At 55.5% G+C, this 13,801-nt stretch overlaps 5 protein-coding genes across 5 annotated transcripts; 4 read left to right on the forward strand and 1 right to left on the reverse strand.

The window, feature by feature from the left end:
• Positions 1–443: 443 nt before the first annotated feature.
• On the forward strand, positions 444–1,427 carry JN550_011488 (uncharacterized protein; the record flags this gene model as incomplete). The annotated part of the gene is made up of 1 exon (XM_049309858.1): positions 444–1,427. The coding sequence occupies one exon, from the start codon at positions 444–446 to the stop codon at positions 1,425–1,427; it is 984 nt and encodes a 327-aa protein (XP_049166595.1).
• Positions 1,428–2,791: 1,364 nt separating this feature from the next.
• JN550_011489 (uncharacterized protein) lies at positions 2,792–5,122 on the forward strand (the record flags this gene model as incomplete). The annotated part of the gene is made up of 2 exons (XM_049309859.1): positions 2,792–4,699; positions 4,760–5,122. 2 exons carry the CDS (start codon positions 2,792–2,794, stop codon positions 5,120–5,122), a joined length of 2,271 nt encoding a protein of 756 aa, XP_049166596.1.
• A 2,199-nt stretch (positions 5,123–7,321) lies between these two features.
• On the forward strand, positions 7,322–8,503 carry JN550_011490 (uncharacterized protein; the record flags this gene model as incomplete). Its single annotated transcript, XM_049309861.1, has 2 exons — positions 7,322–7,843; positions 7,928–8,503. The coding sequence occupies 2 exons, from the start codon at positions 7,322–7,324 to the stop codon at positions 8,501–8,503; spliced, it is 1,098 nt and encodes a 365-aa protein (XP_049166597.1).
• Positions 8,504–9,101: 598 nt separating this feature from the next.
• On the reverse strand, positions 9,102–10,186 carry JN550_011491 (uncharacterized protein; the record flags this gene model as incomplete). The annotated part of the gene is made up of 2 exons (XM_049309862.1): positions 9,102–9,693; positions 9,750–10,186. 2 exons carry the CDS (start codon positions 10,184–10,186, stop codon positions 9,102–9,104), a joined length of 1,029 nt encoding a protein of 342 aa, XP_049166598.1.
• Positions 10,187–11,992: 1,806 nt separating this feature from the next.
• JN550_011492 (uncharacterized protein) lies at positions 11,993–13,612 on the forward strand (the record flags this gene model as incomplete). Its single annotated transcript, XM_049309863.1, has 1 exon — positions 11,993–13,612. One exon carries the CDS (start codon positions 11,993–11,995, stop codon positions 13,610–13,612), a length of 1,620 nt encoding a protein of 539 aa, XP_049166599.1.
• Positions 13,613–13,801: the final 189 nt, after the last annotated feature.

Here is a 13,801-nt window from a genome sequence, read left to right on the forward strand (position 1 = left end):
TCGCGACATTGAAAATGGCGAGGGGGGAAAGTAAATATAATTATGGGAGGAAAGTTGAGGTGCGTAATAACTCTATAATTCGAGGAGAACATTGCAAAAGCGATGGGTCCTAGTCATCTATTTCCTCGCGGTCGCGCTTGGAAATATCTGTTATGGTATGGGTTGGCCAACTATTGTGCGTGCTTGCATAATGGGGCATAAAAGTTGTGCATCGTGGTCATAATCTACCGTACGTACTACTGTACCTACGGTACAAGGTTGTCCCCGCAGTCGCTACCCAGTCTTATGAACCAACCAGCAAGCTCTCCCAACTCGTCGAGCTGCCAAGGTCATGATACCACGTACCGGAGAGCAGACAATCTACGTCTAATGTTGTTCCTACCCACGCCGCAGAGATGGAGTCGCAAGTTCTTCGGCTCCCATGAGAACTTATTCTCGCCATCATGATGAGTTACTTGCCCTCGAACGCCGCGACGCTGATACCAGCTTCGGACAAAGCGACGCAGCTGCTGCTCAGTTTCAGTTTAGCCAGTCGTTTAACCCACGAGTTTGCGGTGGGCTGTCTGCAACGACATTGCATCTTCCTGGACAGCGACGACAGGCTACGACGCTTCCTGCTCTCTCTTGAAGCATGGCGTGGATCGGACCTCGACCTGCCATCCATTTTTGAGAACATATCAGCTATGTATCTGGCACCATTCGGTTCGGTTATGGACAACCTGCCAACGGCAGCTTGGGTTCGTGACGTATTTGGATACACGAGCCGTACTCTGAGGAGACTGGTAGTGGATATGCCATTCGACAGTCTCCCACCATGGAATGATCATCTAAACGTCGGGCCTGTGTTGCGTGAGGGGTTTGAGCGGCTGGTCAATCTTGAAGAGTTCGTATGTACCCGGGATGCGGTACGTTTGGGAATATCTGATGAGACAAGAGAGAACGAGCATTCATCGGTTCTCTACAGGTGGCCAAAATTGCGGCGTCTTGGACTCAACCGACCCATGTGTAACAACATGTTTTGGGAGTGCCTCGCAAATTTACCAAATTTGGAGTACGCTGTGTTTGCATCGGCGTTGGCATTGATGCCCAGAAGTCTCGACGTCGGAGCATCCTATCTAGGGCGGATGGCCTCCCCAATAACGATAGTATTGGCAGATATCCGGGCGTATAGACCAACCCCACCTCCGTTCTTGCCGAGAGAAAATACCGCAGAAGAAGGGGGAGGTGGAAGAGAAAAAGATGGAGAGGGTTTGCAACTCATGGCCTATAGAATACCAATACCGGAGAGGAGGAACTTCCTAGACTCGTGTTCAGAATGGCTCATAGGCATGGCGCTTGCCGGAGAGCTCTGGCATACCAAAGGCGAACGGATTGCGACCGTGCCAGAGCTCGCTGTGCCCGTCCAGTCTCTTCTAGACGTAGCATAGAACACCTAGTAAGCTGCTTTCGTCCCTGGGGATATATATCATGGTGTTGGTCCTGTGGCAGGGGACGAGTTTGAGACCATCGTGTAAGCACCAGAGTTGATTGACAGCTGCTCTTTCGAGCCAATCGAAGTTGATATATTGGCAGCTACATTTGAGAGCAATTACTGAAGTGGATTACCCATGACCCCCATGTTCTGCCTTGTAGAGACGTAACTGAAGAGATCCAACGACGGCGGCGTGAGTGAGCCAATCCAGTACCCCGCATTGCCCCGCGGCCCCGACACGGAGGCGCCGGCTGGCTGGCATGGACTGGAGACAAAAGTTAGGTACGGTACGGTATGCATGGGGTCCATGGGTCGATCTCAATTGGATGGAATCCAGAATCCCGTGTGGAATGCAGCGCGAGTGCCAGTCAGCGGGCCACCCTGCAGCATTTGCGCCGCCCGATTCAGTACGGGTGGAAAAGACGCCAAACCTGGCCTTGGAGTGAGGGACCCCGACTCTCTGAGGACTTGTAGCGCCTGACAGTTCTGGGATCGCCGTGTTTCCACGGTCTGTTATCGGAGACTGGCGTACTGTCTGGGTGGTTTGATGATGATGAACTGCATCAACACCTATTGTAACCAGTTAAGTACATATTTCAGCGATTGCCCCCAAGTTTGGCACGAGGAACCGATATCTTGGTTGACTTGATGGGCCGAACGAGCGATCACGCAAGGCCCCCTGTGCGGGTTGACCGTCAAATCCGGCGGATGCAACCTCATGCAAGCGATAGCAGCCTACCCAGATGGATCTGGCATGGGGCTTGATAGGGCAATCTGGCAGTCGTAGTTCATTCCATCAATACCGGTCGCCGTTGACGCCAATGCCGAAGACTGGCGATCTGTTACTGCGTGCACCCAACGACGGCCCCTCTGGACGGGTCAACATTCCCTCGTCGTTCCGTCCCCGTAGTAGTCGTCCTTGGGGGCGCCGAAAAGTCTCCCATCGGCTGGGCGTCGTCTTTTCCTTGTCCCCTGCGACAGATGACTTGAACGTTAGCCCGCGCCCTACATAGTAACTATTGTACTTACATGACTAGCTGGGGCTCATCTCATCTCTGTCGAAACCCCTGCTCCTCGCGCTTCCCCCGTATCGATTGATCGCCTTCCGCTTTCGCATTTATTCCGCAACGGGCAATCCCTGTCTCGACCGTCTCTTTGCTCTCCACAGCCAAAGACTCTGCCAAACAGACATGCCGTGATGAGCCCAAGTCTCTGCTCGACCGACCTTCGCCAGCCATTGATATCGCTACCAGACTCCTGCACTCGTAGCAGCCAGACGTAGCGTTCCACCACTTTGGCTGCAACTGACCGGCGGCTACCATGCCGGAAAAGCCGCTGACGGTAGCTACCTACGCTGCTGGTGCCTCGCTCGCGGCCATAACGCTGGTCTATGTGTTTGCGCCAACCTACTTCATCGACAGCGACTCCAATTCGGCGCGCAAGAAGGGCGTCGTCGGCTTGACGAACCCCGCCAATGACTGCTTCATCAACTCGGTCCTCCAGGCCCTTGCCGGCCTGACCGATCTGCGCGTCTACCTCATCCGCGAGACCCACCGAAGATACATCGACGAGCCCTGGGTCTACCAAGAAGCCGTTTCCGACCCGGATAGGGCCGACGTGCCCCAGTGGAAGACCGAGGGCCTCCAGACGGGCATTGTTACCCAAGGTCTCAAGCAGATCCTGGATGCGCTCAACGAACGGCCGATCTACAAGAAGACAATATCGGCCACGGGCTTCGTCAAGGTGCTCGAGGTTGCGTTTAAACAACGCATCAGCAGGCAGCAGCAGGACGCCCAGGAGTTTCTACAGGTAGTGGCCGAGAGGTTGTGTGACGAGTATCATGCTGGTAAAAGAGCGAGACAGCATGCGCGCCGGAAAGGGGGCAATGGGGGGTTGACGAACGGCTCCAGACCCATAGACACAACCGTTGTCGACAAGCGACTTGCAGACCTCGATGGAGCTCGCGCAGAAGTCAGAACCGAGGATTCGTCGGAGGACGGGACCGGGGATCAAGTGCGGGCGGTCGACGAGGAACATGGCTTTCCCATGGAAGGCAAGTACGAGAGCCAGATCGAGTGTCAGACCTGTGGATTCAAGCCAAAGCCGACCGAGAGCACATTTTGCACCTTGACCCTCAATGTGCCGCAAGCTAGCTCCACGTCTCTAAACGCCTGCCTGGACGGCATGTTCAAGACGGAATATGTCGACGACTTCAAGTGCGAAAAGTGTCGTCTGGTCCATGCAAAAGAGGTCCTGGAGTCGGAGCTCTCTCGATCCACCTCGGAGGGCTTCAAGCTTACGACGAGCGAGAACATCCAGAAACTGCAGCATGCTATCGACACCGACCCGGAGCAGGCGCCCGAGGATGTCGTGCTACCAGACACGCGATATGCACCGAAGCGAAAGATCGCGAGGCATACCCGCGTGACCAGTTTTCCCAAGGTCCTGGCCATCCATCTTTCTCGTTCCATCTACGATGCCAGCATGTCGACCAAGAACTCGGCCAAGGTCGCCTTTCCCGAGAGGCTCCCCCTGGGCGGCTTGCTGAACCAGAAGAAGTACAAACTCCTGGCCACCGTCACCCACAAAGGCAACCACCACAGTGGCCACTACGAATCATTCCGGAGGCAGAACGTGGCCATGCCCTTCTCTACACCGCAGACATTCCAGCAATCGAGCGCATTCACCAAGTCTGCGCAGCCCAGCCCCGTGCCGTCGCAGGCCGTTACACCTCAGATCCGTGCCTTGCAGAGGCCGGAGCAAGGCAGCCCGAGTGTATCTACCCCAGATCTGCTATCCCCTGGCTCGGCATCCGGTTCACCGAACCCATCACTGGAAGACCTGCCTCAGCCGTCCACAGACAGCATCCCGCGCTCGTCGCCGCACCTCAATGGACACGCCTCGTCTCGGGTCAGCCTTACGTCCGCGCCACGAGAACGTGACTCTGACGCGATCAGTCTGAAGTCGGTCGCTGCTTCGGCCAAGTCTACCATCTCCAAGATCTCCCAGTCTGCCAGAAATAGCCGCCCGGGCAGTCCTGCTGGGAAGCGTTCCTCGAACGGAACAATTGGACCTACCGGAACCACTACGGGTGCATCAGTCAACGGCTCGGCGGCAGCCAATGCGTCCAAGCCGAAACGGAAAAAAGCGGTAGAGCGCTGGTGGCGCATCAGCGACGAAAAGGTCAAGGAGGCAAAGACAAGCGAGGTCCTGGGCATGCAGAAAGAAGTATATCTCTTGTTCTACGAGCTGGAAGAACGTGCCGAGCCAAACTCAACCGAATTGTAGGATGATTCCCAGTTGATGCAGGCTCTGGGTGACACAGTTCGGAGGATCCGGTGCAAGCCCGAGTATCCGACTTGTGAAGCTGAGAAGCAAGGCCTGAGTGGCAACACTTGGTTCCGGCAGAGGGTGTACGCGCTACTCGGTGACTGGTGGTGGAATTTCCGAGACCATTGCCTCGCGGCTTGGAGGTGTGTGAGGAACGAGGCAAGGAAGGCATGGGATGAGTACATGGGTTACTCGGACCAGTACGAATACACGGCCGTCCCGCAGACGGATGCCGATGCCACTGGGGTCCGGAGGGGGCTTTCATGCCAGAATTACTGGAGGCGGCAGTCCGAGGGGGGGCTCTTTGACCCAGACGCCTAGGCGGGTCGCATTGGGTCCAGATGGTTATCCGATGAGGTAGATACATTCACAAGGGCGGCGTTGGGGAACTTGTCATCTCGCATTTCTGCGTCTGGTTTCATAGGTGCATTCTTGGGAGCATTGTTGGGATGGCACTGTCAGGATATGTCCATTATTCCTTCCTGGCGAGACCTTTTCTTGAGGCTTAGAGGACTACTTTCCCATAAACATGGGGCAGTGTTCGGCTCATGCACACGAGGTGATGGCGCTCGATAGCGTCTGGCCGCAGTAAATACATGCATGATTGTGCACAGTACCCAGGGTGTGAAGGCGAGGCAAGAGTGAGTGACTGAGTGAGCGATCGTGAGACGGAGAAATTGTGCGTGTTGACCAGTCACGTATTGGTGTTCTTCTTCTCCACACGACGGCGTGAAGTCCGAGGTTAGCCACGGGAAACGGCGGAAATTCACGAGGCAGAGAGGGGCCGTTGTGGTCAAGACTGAGGGAACACATGGGCTGCCACCGGGGAGTCGGGAAAGGCTCACTGACCTACACCTAGGTAACGTGGAGAGGTAGCTATCCGGACGTCAGCGCTGCATCGAGGCCGAGCATTGGGTTAGGTTTATGTTCAGACACCGCACACATGCGCACGCCAAACACGGGAAACCCCAAGCTGAGGCATTCGTGAGATGGACTGGATTGGATCTGATTGGCTTCCGTGTGCCTGCAGTCAGGTACCGAAGGTTTTGACGTGGGCATCCGCCACCTCTCGAGCTGCTTCCGCATGTTCCCGTGGCCTGGCAGGGCGTGTGGGCGTGTGGGCGTGTGGGAGGCCATCCCGAGCACCACGTCGGCGGGTCACGGAAGGGAACGAGGGGACGAGGGGAAGCTTCTCGGTAACCGCAAGGCACGATGACGATTTAAAAAGTCGGGCCAGCGCCCAACTCGCCCACCCCACCTAGGTCGCTGATCAACGTCGACCCCTCCAGCGTCTCTCGTCAAGAAAGGAAAACAACACAAGGCCCGTTGTCACGGACAAACATACTTATAGCCCGCAACTCGCTCTGCTCAGGCCCTCAATTCCCGGTTGGCAAACATTGGAATAGCTTCGCCTTGTCCGCGATCCCCTCACCGTCTTTATTCTCGCTACCAACGCCGCAATCGGCCCAGAGTCGCTGTAAGTTGCTTTCCTGTCTACCCCGCCATCCACCCCCTCCCCTATCCCCCATCCCACTTTGGCAGGATTAGCCAGCCAGCCAGCCAGCCAGCCAGCCAGCCAGCCAGCCAGCCCGCCAGCCCGCCAGAAAACGCGGCATATACTGCAAGTCAACCATGCTGTTGTTGCACGGAACGCCGCTTGGCCGTCCTGTGCGTGTTTCCTGGCCCCTGCTATGCTGGCTTTGACAGGCATGGGCAATGGCAATGCAAGAAATCACCTCCCATCGAGCGAACAAGAGTCAGTCTGCCCCAGCTCAGGCCCGTCGATGATGGCATAGCTGCGAGCACTATTACGTCGATGGTGATTGGGGACCGCCTTTTACACTGGGTCTGGGCGGGCTCGTGTAGGGCGCCCGTACTGTACTGTATTGTATCATGCGCGATCCACGATCCACGATCCCGTTGCAATTTGCTGGTAACACCAGTGCTCGTGCCATTAGCAACGGCGCAGCGCCCGCTGGCAATGGAGGCAGCGCAGCCCTACCCACTCGCCCGTCCCTAATCCAACATGACTGAGGCTGCCACGCTCAGGTGCCGCAAGGCCAAACGCTGACCAGGCCCGTTGACGTCTCGGACGCACGCAGTTGGCGCTCCACCATATTCGGCCCTGTCCAAAAATCTCGGCCTCTCCCAGAGTCCCACCTGCTCCTTGGCTGCTTCTAGCCAACTAGCCCCGTCCCGTCCAAGGTACCGATAGGCGGGTGGGCAGAGGGTGGGCTGCTGCTGGGCTGCTGGGCGGCCCTATGACGAAGGTCCGGTGCTGGGCTGGTTGCTGTGTGAGAGAGGGAAAAAACCCCTCCATCAGATCAGCTCAGACTCTTCCCTGTGTCAAATAAAACCCCCGCCAAAGCTAATATCTCAACCTTTGACTTGCAGACTACACACACATTTCCCAACGAGACCAGCTCCAGCCTCTCGTCTACATATCACTCACGAACCTCCGAATCCCCTATCCTACGACCACATCCTACCACATCATCAACAACAACAACTAATCTCACAATGGGTGCTATCGACGTCCTGTCCCGCAAGAGCGGTGTCATCGTCGGTGACGATGTCCTGGCCCTCTTCGAGTACGCTCGCAAGACCGGCTTCGCCATCCCCGCCATCAACGTGACCTCGTCCTCCACCGTCGTCTCCTCCCTCGAGGCCGCCCGTGATGCCAAGTCGCCCATCGTCCTACAGACCTCGCAAGGCGGTGCCGCCTTCTTCGCCGGCAAGGGCGTCGACAACAAGGACCAGTTCGCCTCTATCCAGGGTTCCGTGGCCGCTGCCCACTACATCCGCGCCATCGCCCCCGCCTACGGCATCCCCGTCGTCCTCCACACCGACCACTGCGCCAAGAAGCTGCTGCCGTGGTTGGACGGCATGCTCGACGCCGATGAGAAGTACTTCAAGGAGCACGGCGAGCCCCTGTTCTCCTCGCACATGATCGACCTGTCGGAGGAGCCCGTCGACTGGAACGTCGAGACCACTGCCAAGTACCTGAAGCGTGCCGCCCCCATGAAGCAGTGGTTGGAGATGGTAAGTTGCTCGTGACGCACCCCCAACCCCTGCGGCCTGCGGCTCTCGCAAAACCACGGATGACTGACTTGCGCGATTTTCCAGGAAATCGGTATCACCGGTGGTGAGGAGGACGGTGTCAACAACGAGGATGTCGACAACAACTCGCTGTACACCCAGCCCGAGGACATCTGGAACATCTACAAGACTCTCTCCCCCATCTCCCCCTACTTCTCCATCGCTGCTGGCTTCGGCAACGTCCACGGTGTCTACAAGCCTGGCAACGTCAAGCTGCACCCCGAGCTCCTGGGCAAGCACCAGGCCTACGTCAGCGAGCAGCTGACCAAGGAGGGCAAGAAGGACGTTGCCAAGAAGCCCGTCTTCTTCGTCTTCCACGGTGGCTCCGGCTCCCAGAAGCAGGAGTACCTCGACGCCATCGGCCACGGTGTCGTCAAGGTCAACATGGACACCGACATGCAGTTCGCCTACTGCTCCGGTATCCGGGACTACATGGTTGGCAAGAAGGACTACGTCACCACCACTGTCGGCAACCCCGACGGTGAGGACAAGCCCAACAAGAAGTACTTCGACCCCCGCGTCTGGGTCCGTGAGGGCGAGAAGACCATGACCAAGCGTGTCACTGAGGCCCTCAAGGACTTCAACACTGCCAACACTTTGTAAAAAGCCAATCAAAGACGTGAATGAGTACTGGGTCGTTTTTTTGAGAAAATCAGAACGAGGCGATGCGGGATATTGGTTTCGACTGGGTTGCATATGCCATCATCAGTTGGCAATTACAGGGTCGCCACAAGGGTTCATAGGCAGGAGTTGAGAATGAATGAATTGAATGAATGAAATTGATCCCAATTTCAAACTGTTTACTTCGGCCGTCACGGCGGTCGGCTTTGCCTCTGTCATTCCACCCAACCCCTGTCCATCTGAATGGCCAGTGGCCGACGGCCTGCACGGGCCATTTTTGGAAGTCAGGGAGAGTGACCAAGTGATTTGCCTTTCAATCTACATGTACTTGGGACTATCTTTTGCATAAATGTAGTCAGCCGCCCGCCTCGGCGTCGACACCGGACAGAATGAGACTAGATCGGTGTAGCCGGTGTTCAATCGCGAAATGGATATTTAACGGAAAGCAATCGTAAATAGTACTATCTGTCCGACTGCATACAACTTGTGCGTGAGCCAATATTGGTAGATATTATTCGCAAGACCCTGTTTTACTGTATACCTTCCGTTGCCTGCCAAGATTCTATACTATTATAGCACTTCATACACTGAATCCCCGGTCTCGAGTGAGCGGACGGTGTAGGAAAGACTTGTATGGTCGCGAATTATCCCGAGAGATTCTATTATCTGACCCATTGCTCGGTGATCCCGTCCCCCACGTGAAGCAGTTTGCACCGCTGCAGGTGAGATCAAACCAGCCCAACACCAACGTCTCGTTTGTACCTATGTTGTGAGTGACGCCGGCCGCACTTGTCGCTTCAAACCAGTCATTCCCGTAGACTGACCTGGTCCAATTACTCTTCGGAAAGTCAGCGGTGACGCTCGTGGGCGTATCGCTGAGGCCGAGGACGGCAGTCCATTCCTTCACAGCCTCCCCGTAATTTGTGTAGTTCAGCACCTCGTCGACAGTACCGTGGAAGATCTGCAGCTTCGGTCTCCAGCCAGTATACCCTGGATAAGCGGACCGAACGATCGCAGCCCACTCGGGAGCTGTGTGGACAACTTTTCCGGTAGCGCAGGCGTCGCTCCAGACGTCGAAGCCATCTCCGGCGAAGCACCCAAACGGCACACCGGCCCAAGCCGATCCAGCTGCAAAAATATCCGGGTATGCGCCAATGAGGACGTTGGTCATCCTAGAGGTGGTCAGCCAGGCAATGTCCGTGGGATTCCACAGTGGACGTGGGCTTACATGGCTCCCGACGAGATTCCAGTGACAAAGACCCGACTGGCGTCCCCATTGTACTTGTTGAGTGTCCAACGAACCATGCTCACGATGCCAAGACTGTCGCCACCAGCATCATGGGTGAGGGTCTCGTTTGAGGACACATCCCAGCACTTGTCCTCTAGATTTGGGCTGTCGGGATAGATTACGATAAACCCGTACTCGTCTGCCAACGCAGAGTATCGAGAGCCGGTATAGGTTGCATTGGCGTCACCGTGGCACCAGTGAGGGTTAACTAACACGGGCGGGCTCACGGCCAGCTCATCTGGCACGTAAATGTAGAATCCGACGCCGCGTGGGTTGGGCCCAAAGTCTTCCGTGACTTTTTGGAAAGATGCTCCTAGGACAAGCGGTGCCAAGGTGAGTAAGGAAGCCAGAGCGGCCCGGATACTGAATGTCACCATTGCCTTAATAAAGTCGTCAAAACCACTGAGCTTTGAGTGTTCATTTCATTCCTAGGAGGAGTATAGCATTGGCACGACCATCGTATAAGTACTCATATTGCTGAGCGCAGTCACTTGATATAAGTCGGCTCGCCAGCCGCAGAAAGCGGAGCGGTCCGGGGGACCACGGAGGCAAAGAGTCCGCATCCATGCCGGGTTAGACCCGGGGATGCAAGGCACGATGCAGTCAGTCAACCCGATCTACTAGAGCATTCCAGGCCGAGAGGAAAGTATTGCCACACTGGCTGCCCACTGCGCGATAACTTTCTCCCGCCAATTGTGGTGGACTCACGGTCAATAGCGCTCACCGTACTGTTGCCACACAGAGGCAGAGAAAGAGAGAGAGAGAGAGCAGCGGGGAAGTGCCCATCATAGGTATTGGGAGGAGGGGCAAAGGGCAGTCGGCCCTATAAACCGGGATGATTGGTTGGTATCTCAGTCCTGGCTGAACCATGACCAATCACGTCAATCACCATACTTCGATACTCAACTGGAATTACCATTTTTTTTCAGTCTCTATCTAGTAGTACCAAACGCACGACCTGAGGACATCAAGCAAGTACCTAAAAACGCAGGGGAGGCAAGTCTCTTCAAGTTGATTCAACAATTTCGTCTTTTTCCGGAAAGCACCTCATAGGTTCGTTACACTGCAGTTGTGGCTTTCATTGATCGCAAACTCGGGAAGTCACCATACTTGGTTGTGCATCTAGGGGCGCTTAGAGTCATTGGTGGCGAGTATACAAAATGGACATGTAACTCCATGCCCCTTGGGCAGTTGTCAATGAGCACCCGGATAACGGGCGAGAGAAGGGGGGGGGGGGAATATTTGAATGGCTGACCGCTTGTCTGCCTGCACGCCGTTGTCAAAATGTAACTTGCAAAAGCGAGAAGAAAGAAAGAAAAGAAGAAAAAAAATGTGGAGAAGCAGGTGATCGAAACCTGGACTTTTCGCACTTTTGCAAGTGGTGCAAAGCGAACACTCTACCACTGAGTTACATCCCCAATGACATGACTTTGTGGCGGCTATTGCAACTCAAGACTGTGGTTAGATCCTGCGTACGCCTCCAGCTCCACACCACCTGGGCCCCCTTAGTAGTTACGGAGTAGGGCCGGCTCATCCTTCCCGGCCGCAGTTAGTATTAACTTGCCTTGGTCACTCCGTGTGAACAATGCGTTGTGCAAATCGCAGCAGAGGTGTCGTAATGTATTTGAAGATCTCTGGCCGTTCTCGAGAACGCTTGAACAGAAAAAGTCAGCGTGTAAAACCCATGACACTGCACAATTGCTGTTCTCCAAAGACTACTTCGTCTACCGGCCAAAGCTGCAAGTAACTTACGCCTGCCCCTCCGGTGGAGAACAGTAACTCCGGCCTCTTGCCGAGTGAAGGGAGCAGATCCTTGGCTCTCGCATGTGTAATTATGCCAAACAGGAAACTGACGGCAAGTATGCCTTAGCTGAAATCAATGTTATCATATGATAAGGCTTCCCAGTGTTCACTTCTTGCAGATCGGGCGACATAGGTAACGTTGCGGAAGGGGATGCACGAGGGCTGGAGAAAGGACGTGATAGACCAATGGTGTCCGCGCTAGACCAAATTACCAATTCGCCGGCACCTCTAGGGACCTCGCCTGCAAGATGTTCAGTCAAGGCTGATGCAGCGGGCAAACGATTCAATGGTTATATATATAGTTGAATGCGTATTGTCTCCCTAAAGATTCCATTGCCTTCGATATTATCAAATTCACAGACACCTTAATCTCCGACACAATGACACCCCAAAACATGGTGGATGAGGGCCCGACGGACCTGGAGCAGCAGGTAGACCAAAGCGCCGTGCGTCCGCCGCCTCCACCGCCCATGTCGGCAAAGCCGCCCAGAATCCTTGTCATCGGAGCTGGCTCTCGGGGGCGCACGTATGCTCGGGCGAGTATCTCGTCGAGCAACGGTCTAGTCGTCGCGGTTGCCGAGCCTGATCAATACAAGCGCGAGCAGTTCGGCCGGAACTTCATCCACGGCGCCGATGCACCGCCTGACGGGTCGCTCTTCGCCGATTGGCGTGACTTCATCGCTTGGGAAACCAAACGACGGGAGAAAGAAAGGGCCGGCGAGACGGTCTCGGAAGGGGTGGATGCCGTGTTTGTCTGTGTTCTTGACGAGATGCATCACGACGTCGTCGTTGGCTTGGCTCCTCTGGGACTTCATGTCATGTGCGAGAAGCCCCTGGCCACCACGCTCGCCGACTGCGTCAGCATGTACCGCGCGCTGGCGCCGCTCCAGAAGAACAAGGTCTTCTCGGTTGGGCACGTGCTCAGGTATAGTCCACACAACATGATGCTACGGAAGCTCCTTCTCGAGGACAGGGCTATCGGTGATATACTGAGCGTGGCACACACTGAGCCGGTGGGCTGGTGGCATTTCTCACACAGCTACGTCCGAGGCAATTGGCGGAAAGAGTCAACGACGGCACCGTCCCTGTTGACAAAGAGCTGTCACGATATTGACATCATCCTGTGGTTGCTCTGCTCACCGGCGCCGAGCTCAGATGCACCACCGCATCTGCCGTCGACCGTATCCTCCTCGGGGTCTCTGCAATTCTTCAAGAGGAGTCGTAAGCCGAAATCTGCTGGTGACGCTACAAACTGCCTAACTTGCCCCATTGAACAAGATTGCATGTACTCCAGTAAGAGAATCTACGTTGGTCCGAAGCACCAGGGCCTCGAGACTGGTAACACGCATTGGCCGATTAGCATCGTCATGCCGGATATTGAGAGTTTCGACAAAGGAAAACGCCAGGATGCTCTCCTGTCCGCACTAGCAGAGGACTATGATGCATCTACACCCAAGTCAGATGTAGAGAAACGTAACTGGTTTGGCAGGTGTGTGTTTGAGTCGGACAACGACGTTTGCGACGAGCAGGTTGTCACCATGACTTGGGACGAGGATCCGCTGGCATCAGGCGCTCCATCCACAGATGCGCTAGGCGGCAGAGGGGCCAAGCAGGCCACCTTCCACATGATTGCACAGACCAAGAAGCAATGCGACCGGTACACGTACATCTACGGCACCGAGGGTGAGATCTATGCCGACTCAAAGACTATCACCGTAGAAGACTTCCGGACGGGGGAGACCAAGACCTACAAGCCGCGCCTTGAGAGTCTTGGTCACGGCGGTGGTGACGTCGGATTGACGAGGCAGTTCATCCTGGCAGTGGACCTTGTCAAGAACCACGGGTGGGCGGCCGAGAAAGCGCAAGCGGAATACATCGGATGCACCCTCGAGGAGGTCATTCGGAGTCACGCTATGGTTTTCGCGGCCGAGGAGGCAAGAAGGGAGAAGAAGGTGGTGGATTGGAAACTGTGGTGGGAGCACGAGGTTGCTCATTCATAGCACCCCTAGTGTAAAGATGGACAGGGCATTTTCGGGTGCCACTTCTACTTGAACTAAACGAGTATCAATCGCGCTTTCTGAGCAAGTCGCAAGTTGAATCTTCGGGAGGTTATTGGGGTTCTTCGATTGAAGGTATCTAGTATTGCGATTATAACAATCCTAACTACGTGAAGCAGCTGCCAAGGCCGC

Source organism: Neoarthrinium moseri (assembly GCF_022829205.1).
Source record: "Neoarthrinium moseri strain CBS 164.80 chromosome Unknown scaffold68_Wmoseri_CBS_16480, whole genome shotgun sequence".
Lineage (NCBI taxonomy): Eukaryota > Fungi > Ascomycota > Sordariomycetes > Amphisphaeriales > Apiosporaceae > Neoarthrinium > Neoarthrinium moseri.